The 11436-nt window shown below is 39.4% G+C and overlaps 2 protein-coding genes across 2 annotated transcripts in view; both read left to right on the top strand.

Moving 5' to 3' along the window:
• Positions 1-10299, top strand: part of xpo4 (exportin 4) — a 55251-nt gene extending 44952 nt beyond the window's left edge. The window contains exons 16-24 of the mRNA XM_031873931.1: positions 1822-1996; positions 4591-4797; positions 4891-4977; positions 5555-5735; positions 6098-6219; positions 6722-6852; positions 7007-7124; positions 7817-7909; positions 8419-10299. Coding sequence (XP_031729791.1) covers positions 1822-1996; positions 4591-4797; positions 4891-4977; positions 5555-5735; positions 6098-6219; positions 6722-6852; positions 7007-7124; positions 7817-7909; positions 8419-8616 — 1312 coding nt within the window. The 3' untranslated portion in view covers positions 8617-10299. The remainder of the gene's footprint in view (positions 1-1821; positions 1997-4590; positions 4798-4890; positions 4978-5554; positions 5736-6097; positions 6220-6721; positions 6853-7006; positions 7125-7816; positions 7910-8418) is intronic.
• Positions 10300-10974: 675 nt separating this feature from the next.
• eef1akmt1 (EEF1A lysine methyltransferase 1) overlaps positions 10975-11436 on the top strand; it is an 8740-nt gene continuing 8278 nt past the window's right edge. The window contains exon 1 of the mRNA XM_031873966.1: positions 10975-11124. The gene's annotated coding sequence lies outside the window, so the exon portion shown is untranslated. The remainder of the gene's footprint in view (positions 11125-11436) is intronic.

Here is an 11436-nt window from a genome sequence, read left to right as displayed (position 1 = left end):
TGATCCTCTATATGAACCAGTCTCAGTGTAGTCCTGATCCTCTATATCAGGGGTGTCAAACTCATTTTCACTCCGGGCCACATCAGCGTCATGGTTTCCCTCAAAGGGCCGGTTGTAACTGTAAGACTGTAACTACTCCTAACATATTGGTATCATATTGGTATCATATTGGTAACTGTCTCTGCATTTGATTATTGTTTATTCAAGTGTAAAGATATTGTACATGCAGTTATATAAATGTAAAATGATATTTAAGCACATTTCTGTTACTATAACATAAATCATTTTAATTTAGGGTTAAGAAACCCACATTACTCTATCAAAGATCAAACTATTAAAGAAAATAACAAAGACAAATATCATCAAACACAAGTTATTACAATAACTTTGTTCAAAGCTATTGTTGTCACCTCTCTGCATCACTAATGTCCCCGTCGTCGTCCCGTGCATGGCAGCTACATCCAAGAGCTCCTCACTGAGATCAGGTCTTATAAACACGGATGGATGCTCTGTGTCCGTGTTGTCTGTGCTTTCATCAACAGCTAATGAAGAAGACGAGTGCCTGCTCGTCTCTGAGCTAGCTGTGTTGTTAGATTGCTGCTAGTTCCTGAACTCGGTCTGCGATGGTGTTTCTTCACAAACTGACATTTGTAAAAGTCTGTATCTGATCGGAGCTCACCTGCTCACAGACCTTTAGCGTGCACTGGGCTGTAGCTTCTGTAAATATATTCTGCTGTGATTGCACTCTGCCTTTTAATTCTTGGACAATTTGATGTTTTTCTTGGAGGCTAAATTTAGCTCCGTGTTTGGTGTCAAAATGCCGACGTGAATTGTATCCTTCATCACCGACACGCATCATAACACAGAAGACAGACCTGTTTTCCTCCCTGAAGCACAGACATGTATTCTCTTTCCCATCTTTCATTACATCTTCTTCCCTCTGCAGCAATTTTTCTCTCCGTGGACATTTTGGGATTATTTGTCGATCTTTTTCAACTCAGTCACTTGTTGGAAAACCTCTTTACGGGCTGTTCCCTCTCCTGTCCACCTGTTGTGATAGTTTTAATGTCGGTACACAGACAACATGCTGTCTCATAATTTCAACTTTCTATCTCATAATTTCGACCATGGGGATACTTTTATTTTCAAGTCTAACTTTAAATTTTTTTTCAAAAATTAAAATATATATATATATACTGTATTATTTTTATTTTTTGCTGGCGGATTCGCGGACCACATAAAGTGACGTGGCGGGCCGGATTCGGCCCGTGGGCCTTGAGTTTGACACGTGTGCTCTATATGAACCAGTCTCAGTGTAGTCCTGATCCTCTATCAGACCTCCATCAGTAAAGAGACCATCAGAGCGAAGATGGTCTGTTTCTATAGAGTTATTCTTAATGCTCGATCCTATGTTTCCTGTAATGCAACAGTTCAACATCTGCTTGTTTTTCAAATATTATCACATTATGTTGCATTATAAAAAGATTATAATGTATTATAATAATACTCAATGATCCTTGCAAAAAATGTAAGTGACCACCAGTTATGAAGTATTAAGATACTTGATCTGAAGTCGTTAAAAAATGCTTTATAATACGTTATGATTAATGAAGTTAAGTTCTTATAACTTGAATTACATCGTGCTATTAGCAGATTAGAACAAGTTTTTAAGTATGTTTTTAACGCATTATAGAATAAAGAATAAAGTAGGCATTACGTTGTCTGAAAGGTTGCCTGATTTCTGAGGCCTTTTGGGTGAAAGTGCAGATGTTTTCAGCCTGTTAACAGAAGCTGCTCCTCCTCCTCCTCCTCTGTGTTCAGGGCGAATGTCGTGGTTCAGTGTGAGAGCTGGTGGAATTTAGCCAAACAGTTCGCCAGCCGCAGCCCGCCGCTCCACCTGCTGTCCAGCTCCGTCCAGAGGTCTCTGATGAAAGCTCTGGTGCTCGGAGGCTTCGCTCACATGGACTCTGACGCCAAGCAGCAGTACTGGGCCGAGGTAGAGAGAGAGAGAGTGTGTGTGTGTGTGTGTGTGTGTGTGTGTGTGTGTGTGAGAATAAGGATGAAGAGATCAGCAGCATGTTTGTACTAACAGGTACACAAACTGATTCATTTATCAATGATTGAAATAACAGGCCCATAATAAATGCATACATGAGATATTTAAAGTGAATAATAAAGACAGTTAGTGCTTAAATACTATGTCTCTCTGTCTTCTGGTCTAAAATATCTAATGCAGACAAATAAGCCTAAAAAAAAGATCAATTAAAATGACGCGTTCATTAGATTTGATTATAAGACAGCACACCATACACAACAGTTATGGAAGTTTAAATCTTAAAACTGGCAGAAATATCAGTGAACAAATCATCACATGGATGCGTGATACTCAGCAGTATTTAACTATAAATGTACATTAACATTAGTGAAGGTGTTCGGTGCAGAATGGCCTAAAAAGCCGCCTTAAAGGAACAGTAACACGAGGCGGGACCAGACTTATTAAATTCTCTGTTTTAACAGCTGCTTATGAGACGCAGACCCACAACAATCACACAGCCTGTAAATGACGTATTCAATTCAATTCTATAAACAACAGAACGTCCAGACTCTTTTCTGTAGCTGTGATTAAAACCTGTTTATGTCGTTTTTAACGGTTCTATGGGAACTAATAACTTATTGAACTTAAAGAGTTTAAGATCTGGCAAAACTGCAACGTCACTAAAAAGAATCGGACGATCAGACCGGCTGTAAACAAATCTCCAGGTCAGTAAATTGTTTAAACAACTCTCTCATGTAATAATAGATTAATACAAACATGAAGTGTCTTTGTCTGTCTTGTCCTGTTGGACCTCACTGCAGCAGTGTTGTTGTGTTCTAAGAGTAGAATTATATTATATTATAAAGTACAATCTTTATACAAAAGGAGCTGCCGTACTTCTTTTCCATATAAATCAATCAATAAAATGTCAATAAATAAATAAAATAAATACATGAAAACAATAAAACTCAGATATTTAAATGATTAAAAACAGCTTCTTAAAATGAGAATTTAATGAGTCAACCTTTAATAATGTTTCGTCTTCTTTACTTAAGTTTTCATTAAACTGAGAAGGAGGAAGATGTCGGGTAGATAATGATGATAATAAATATGAAACTCAATTTAAATCACACCCTGTGAGCTATAATCTGATTTAACTGGACAAACACAGTTATTGAACTTGTTTGCTGTTCGATGGAGGAAACATGAAGTTTATCTTTGGATGGAAACGCTGTCGACTCACAAACGCTCAATAAAGTTATTGATCGGTTTGAGTTACATTTAAACAAAACTGATCTTTTCTGTAGTTTTTATTGACATTAATTATCTTTATAACTACATAATTCTTGGTTGTGCAGCCTCCAGTGAGGACGGAGGAGGAGAGATGGATGAAGTCTTCCTCCCGCCTGTAGAACATGATCCTCTATGTGATCCTGGAGGTCTTTAGTCTTAATAGGCTGACGCTGGTAAATGTGGGTGCAAAGCCACGATGACTCCAGAGTAATTAAAGGGGGGGGGGGGTGTTAGGAGTGAGAGGAGTGAGACGGCAGCTGTTGGATCCTGCAGCTGCTTTGTCTGAACTTGGTCGTAGGAGGAGGAGGAGGAGAGATGGACCCAACACCTGTCTAAACATCTCTCCTCCTCCTCGTTCTCTGACTTGAACCATGAAGTCTTGAATCGATCATCAGGAGCTCAGATTGAGTTTGAGATCGTACGACAGTTGAAGGCTGATGTTCCCGTCTGTTCGGCTGCAGGTCGACATGAAGCCGTAATATTTATGTATTTATTTCTGTTTCAGATGTTTTTATTGTGAAGCATCAAGATCTTAATATTAAGATCTTAATTCATCTTAAGATAACAAAATATTAATATCGTCACGCTTCTGTTCTCTTTAAGTAAACATGAATACATACAAAATAACATGAATACAATAAGAAAGAAATGGAACGTATACATAAACACATGAAACAATAAAACCATAATGTTTTAAATTAGTAAAAAATCCTTCTTAAAATGTCTTTTGTGTCTTTACAGCAGTGGTGTGAGAAATACTACATAAAAGTATAATAATAAACTTTAAGTACAAGTAAAGTCCTGCATTCAAAATATTACTTAAGTATAAACGTATATTCAGTAAAAGTTAAGTACTCTAAGTATGTTATTATTATACGAGTCTGTTCAGTCTCACTCTAATGAATTTAAGAGCATGTTAATGTCGTAGTTTGTCGATGTGGAACCAGCTTTAGATACTTTGTATACTCGTTAGTCACACGTCACCACTACTACAAAGTGCATCTACTCAAAGCACTGTACTCTAGTACAAATTCAAGGTACAAGTACTTGACTATTTCCTTGTTCTGCAGCTACAGGAGATACTCGAGTAAAGCTGTTTTTTCGTCGTGCTAGAAGAGCGAACGCTGCACCTTAATATACAATAAAACATCCAGAAGTCCCATTAAGTGTGATAATACAGTGAAGATATCCACTGAAATGAAGAAGTGACTCCGTCTTGATGTTGTAGACTAACCTCAGACTCCCTTCTTGTGTCCGTCCAGGTGCTTCATCCTCTCCAGCAGCGGTTCCTCAACCTCATCAACCAGGAGAACTTCGCTCAGATCAGCCAGGAGGAGGCCGTCAAGCAGGAAATCGTGGCCACGCTGGAGGCGCTGTGCGGCATCGCTGAGGCGACGCAGATCGACAACGTGGCCTCGCTCTTCTCCTTCCTCATGGACTTCCTGTCCAGTTGCATCGGCCTCATGGAGGTGAGAGCGGAGTCGGAGGAACGGAGAAATGAAGGCGATGGAAGAGGCCTTTTTAAACCGTAGTCTGACTTCTGTTCGTTTGCTGTTGTTCAGGTTTACAGCAACACGCCCGAGACGATCAACCTCATCATCGAGGTTTTTGTGGAAGTGGCTCACAAGCAGATCTGTTACCTGGGAGAGGTGAGGGACTCATGTTCATGATCTGTGAATAGTTCAGTTCATGACTTTATCTGAATAAGATCATAATAATGAAACAGAACTGTAATCTGCTTCAGCGTTGATGCACTTCTGCTCTTTTTATGGTCCCTTTATAAGATGATGGTAATAGTTTTACTGAGGACATTTTTCCTCGAGTGGTTCCTCTCTGATGGAGGATCAGACGTAACGTGAAGGAAACTGTCGGGACTCATTTTAAAAGCTTTTTGAGATCATGAGAGAGACTGGAACATAAACATAAATTTGAGCTGCACAATCCTGTTTCTAATATTATTTCCTTTTAAACTTGGGTCTTAAAATACTTTGTTATTCATTTTACTTTTCATATTTCAACCCTATAACTGGTTCTTCTGTGTAAGCTGTCGAGTCTTCACTTGGTGCTATAACCAGATCTTTCACGTATGAAATCAAGACGTAAAACGATGTATTTCAGTCCGTCTGTGGCGGGAAACATTTAGTTCAAGTAGTCACAGAACCTCTGCTGCTTCATGTCAACGTCTCTTTCTGAGTTTCTAACCGTAACTTCCGTCTCCTGGTCCAGACGAAGTCCATGAAGCTGTACGAGGTGTGTCTGACGCTGCTGCAGGTTTACTCCAAAAACAACCAGAACAGGAAGCGGAACGACGCCACGGCGGAGGAGGACCAGTACCAGGACCTGCTGCTCATCATGGAGCTGCTCACCAACCTGCTCTCCAAGGAGTTCATCGACTTCAGCGACACCGGTGAGTTCAAACATCACGTCCTCTTAGTTTTACAGAAGTATTTATCTCCATATATAAACACAGTACATGGTACATGGTTATTCTACATGAACAGGCTGCATGTTAAAGGAACAATGGGGATTAAATGTGGAGCAGTTGTGACACACAGCGCCATCTGCTGGAAGCTGGAGTTTGTTCACTTTGTGTTTAAACGTATTTAGTTTCATTTCACCACATTTTCGCTGCTTATTTTCATTTTAGTTTAGAATAATAACTCTGAATCTGTCTTTAGATATTTACAAAGAGGAGAAAGTTGACGTCTTCTTCTCTTTGTTCACGTTGCCTCATGTTGCTTGAGATTCAAATGTTTGTGTGTTTTGTAGACGAGGTGTTTAGAAACCAGGACCAGGGAACGCCGGCGTCCAGTCGGATGGTGTCGGCAGCGGACGTGGTTCTTTACGGCGTCAACATCGTCCTCCCGCTCATGTCTCAGGACCTGCTGAAGGTACAACTGAACCTCTCTCTCACACACACACACACACACACACACACACACACACACACACACACACACACACACACACGTGGTTTCATCATTATGTTCTTCAAGTTTTGGGTTATTTTGGTCATAACTGAAGAATTCATCTGCTGTTCATGACAATTTCACACAAACATCTAAAAGGATGAAGTGATGAAATGTTGGACAGACGTCGATAGTTAGTGGAGGGAAAAAAAACAGCGAACTTGGCTGATTTCTCGCCAAATTTAACGACTTTTCAGAATCTCATAGAAACTATTTCTTTAAAGCGACAAAATAAACAAATATATTATATTGTAGAGACATTACTCGTCTCTCTCTTCAGAGGTTTGATGGGAGTTAATGGCCGTCCTTTGTGGTGAATGAATGACGGTCTTCACAAACACAGAGTTAGATAGATGATAGATACTTGACTACCTGTATGCTGTTGTTCATAATGTGGTTGTGTTGTCCTCCCTGTTGTTCCCAGTTCCCCTCCCTGTGTAACCAGTACTACAAGCTCATCACCTTCATCTGTGAGATCTTTCCAGAAAAGATCCCTCAGCTTCCTGAAGACCTCTTCAAAAGCCTCATGTTCTCTCTGGAGCTGGGCATGACCTCGTATCCTCCCCCAGCTGTGTTTGAATGCTTTATTCAGGACGCATGAGAACGGTGTTCGGTCACTTCATGGCTGAATATGAAGAGAATTACCTTCTGGATTCATAATCTGGTAGATGTCTGCTCTGGCGGTTCGTGCTCCTTAACATCTGTTCAGGATGAGTTCAGAGATCAGCCAGCTGTGTTTGGAGGCTTTGTCTCCATTGGCCGAGCAGTGCGCCAAAAACCAGGAGAAGGACACGCCCCTCTTCATCGCCACACGGCACTTCCTCAAAGTAAGATTTAGAGCTGCAACAATAACTTTATTACGCAAAAATGCAGTTTTTAAGCCTCTTAAATGTGGAGATTATCTGATTTATATCTGTTTTAAGTGAATATTTGAGAAACTGGACGTTTCTCACTTTTTTCTGACATTTTAAACCAAATGATTAATCGAAAAGGCCATAATGAAAATAATCATTAGTTGCAGCCTTGTGAGTTAATATATTTTAATCAAAGACAACTTTTTTCAAACAAGTAAATCACAACAAAGACAACGAAGTCTTGTGATAAAGTAAATAAAAGACGCTATAAGGTGAAGAGGTAACAAACATGAACTAATATACATCAACATGAAACTTCCTCATTTGATTTCTTACATTAAGACGATTCTCTTTTGTATTACAAGTCGTCTGAATGTGTTTAAATACGTAAATGTCAGATTTTGGACAGAGCCGGGCTAGCTGTTTCCCTCTGTTTCCAGTCTTTGTGCTAAGCTAAGCTAACCAGCTGCTAACTGGAGCTTCATATTCACCGTTCAGACATTAGAGTCTCTAACTCTCTGCAAGACAGTAGATGCATGTATAAAAGGTCAGATTATTTCTATGAGTGGACAGGTTGTTCGCACACTGATTAAGATATTAACTCTTTTGTTTGATAATAATTCTAAATCCTTTAACGCTGTACGTTTCCTCGTCTGTGCCTCCAGCTGGTGTTTGACATGCTGGTTCTGCAGAAACACAACACAGAGATGACGGTGGCAGCAGGAGAAGCTCTCTACACACTCGTGTGCCTGCATCAGGTGACTTTATATCTCTTTATTATTATTATTATTATTATTATTATTAATATCTCTTTATCTTCCTACAATAGTTCAAACGTCTTTACGTTCTATTTGTGGTCCAGTCGATGAGGTTTGATTAGATTTAAGTTCATTAAAGATTCAAACGCAACTTGTTTTTATGATTCAGACTTTTTAATAATTGTCATTCTTTATTTAAGTTTAAATAAATACTGTTACGTGAGGACTGAGCTGCCCTCTAGTGGCCGATCTATGTCATAGCGCATAACTCCAAAACACATCATTAAAATTATAAAGTATATATAATACACAATATTATAAAGTATAAAATACTAGATTTTTGAAGCCAACAATTAGTCAGCTGATAATGTATTTTACACTCGCATGATATAAACAGTTTAAAGTATTTTATTCTCATTTTATGGCTTTTATTATGAAGTGCAGAGGTGACAGGAAGTGAGGGGCTGATGTTTTAAAGCATGATGAACATAAACGTGTTTCTTCTTCAGGCGGAGTACTCTGAGCTGGTGGAGACGCTGCTCTCCTCTCAGCGAGACGCCGTCGTCTACCAGCGACTCGCCGACGCCTTCAACACGCTGACGGCGAGCAGCACGCCGCCCACCATGGACCGCAAGCAGAAGGTCGCCTTCCTCAAGAGCCTGGAGGAGTTCGTGGCCAACGTGGGCGGCTTGCTCTGCGTGAAATAACCCCCCTCCTCCTCCTGCTTGGTCCCTATGAACTCTGGGTAAAAAGAGTCAGCTGGAGGAAATATCTGTCTCTCTACCTGCTGAGGGATCCGTCTCATACCGGAATGTTTTCACCTCCTCGGATTTCTTTTTTTGGCTTTTAATCCCCGCCCCTCCGGTCCAGCGTGATTGACAGACTTGATGATGATGAAGATGGAACCATGCAGACTGGACTGCAGAGCAGACGGACTCAGTCGCTGTCGACCGACACAACAGACGGATCACGGCGACGAGAGGAGGAGGTGGTCGACTCCTCCATCACCTCCTGTACACACACACACACACACACACACGCATGCAGACACACACACACACTCAGAGTGACTTTGAGGGTAAAAACAAGTTGCTGTTATTTAAAAATTGCAGGAGAGATTTTTTTCTCCAGTGTGAGGTTTTGTAGATGAAAGACTTAAAAGGGGCCATTTTTTTATTTCAAGAATGTCACGACACACACACACACACACGGCGCCCCAATCCTTCCCAGAGTGCCTTTGTTTTGATGATTGTTCTCTGTGTGCAGGTTTTTTATTTCTTATTTTGTCATCAACTGACAAGCGGTGCCTGCCATTCGCCAAGAATACAGCGGATGCACGCACACACACGTGAGGTGTGGGGGGTGGGTGCTTGACCACGCTGCACAGGAGGACGTTTGTTTGTTGTGACGACAGAAAAACCAAACTCTGATTCACTAAAGGGTGTAATATATTATAATGTTTTACAGTCAGAAACCAGGAGGAGTGTTGGTTCAGAGACAAACAAAATACAAAAACATGATGAAATGTTTTTATCTGCCAGTTGGACGGCAGGAAGAGAAGAAGAAGAAGGAGGAGCGACTTCCTGCGTCTGATGTTTCTCTTCTTCTGTGTTTTGGATCGTAGTATTATGTCGATAGTTTCTTCTCCTCCTCCGGGACTCCAGAAGGCTCGACGGAGTATCGGACCGCTAAAGTTTAACAGATTTACTTCCTGTTGTATTTTTTCTGCAGCAGTGCAAGCGCGCACGCACGCGCGCACACACACACACACACACACACACACACACACACACACACACACACTGGAAGCAGAGACTGAGCTGACGGACAGCAACAACAAACCAAATAAAAGGAGCAGAGCCACTTTGTCGCAGCATCGTGTTGGAGAACCTCGTTCACAGCACTCAACTGGTTTTGTTAATGACGTGTAAAAGTGTACATAAAGTTATTGTATAAAACATTCTGGCCTCCGCCGTCTCCTTTTATAAGGGTGCAACCATTGTTTTAGGAAGAAATAGTTATTGATTTCACTTTTCTAACGTGTAACATTTCACTTTGTTTGCAGCTTTTCTTCAACACAGAAGCATCTGGAGGAAAAGTACACTTATTGATGATTAACAGAGTAGAGGAAGTACTAATACCACACAGGACAAATACTCTGTTGGAGAGTAAAAGTATGTCAGTAGAATCAGTCAAATGTAGTTGAAGTATTCAAACTGTGACTGTTCTTTTGTATATTACATCTTTAGACTAGTGTTTCTCGTGCATTCATGTAGAAGCAGGATCTTACTTTTGTAGTTTGCGCTCATTCTGAATTATTTCACTACGAATGAATCTGCTGATTATTTTCTCCATTAATTGATTAAAAATGTGAGAAATGGCGTCACAGTTATCCAGAGCCCAAAGTGACACCTTCACAATGATTGTTTACCTCAAACCTCAACATTATTACTCGTAAACAAACATTATTACTAAAACATTAACATTATTAAAAGGCACAGAAACCAGGATTTTGTTGTATGAAAAATGACTTCTTTAATAATTAAATATTTTCCAATTAATTTCTGTAAGTCGAGAAATGAATCAAGTAAACATTTCAGCTCTACTTGTATAAACTGTTGAGTTGTTTAGTTCATTTAATATGATCTATTTTAAAAGCTTTTCATATGTTTTGTATGTAAAAAAGTCTTAATTAGTAAAGCAGTTAAATGTTATATTGTAGAAAGAATCTTTGTCTCTTTCTCCCACAGTGGCATGAGAACAAAATACTTCAGTAAAGTACAAGTACTTCAGTAAATGTATATAGTTTCGTTCCAGCACTACACCCAACAACCTGAATTTAGATAGTGTCGCACACATCTAACCTTTTTTTTAGGATCTACAGGTCCCTTACTGTACGTCTGCAAATTATCCAAAACCCTCTACAATAATTATTTTAATTATTTTAAAATAAAATTCAGGTTTTATCTAAATTTATATATATATTTATATATATAATATTTTTTTAACAGATGAAAAATAATCATCTTATGTGTTTATCGGCTGATTAAAAAACCAAAGACAGCGAGCTGGAGAATGAAACAGTCTGGTCCCAGATAGACGAACCGCGTAGCCGAGTATTTTGTCCCTCGTCAGATTCCGTAATTCTCTGAAACTACGTCATCATTCCGCGACCATTCCCACATTCACAACAGCAGCTTTGGAGAGCTGATCAGGTATGTTCACTTTAATACTACATTTATAAATGATTGAGCTTTCTGTGTTTGTTGTAAGAAGCGGGTACTTCACAAGTGAAGGTTTTTGTATTTAATTAGCAGTTTATTTACAGAATATTCATTCAAGAAATATTCAGATATTCTGCGTTAATTACTTTATATTAAATTAATTACTTCAGTAAAAATCACAACACTACAGGGTACAAATACTCTGTTCCAAGTCTAAGTTTAAAATATTACTAAAGTAAAAGTACAAAAGTGTTTGCATCAAAATATTCTTAAAGTATCAAAAGTAAAAGTACCCATTTCAAA

The sequence above is a fragment of the Anarrhichthys ocellatus genome, unplaced genomic scaffold, assembly GCF_004355925.1.
Source record: "Anarrhichthys ocellatus isolate YVR2014 unplaced genomic scaffold, GSC_Weel_1.0 scaffold77, whole genome shotgun sequence".
Classification (NCBI taxonomy): Eukaryota; Metazoa; Chordata; class Actinopteri; order Perciformes; family Anarhichadidae; genus Anarrhichthys; species Anarrhichthys ocellatus.
Note: the sequence above shows the minus strand (reverse complement) of the source record. Positions and strands in the feature narration are given on the sequence as shown.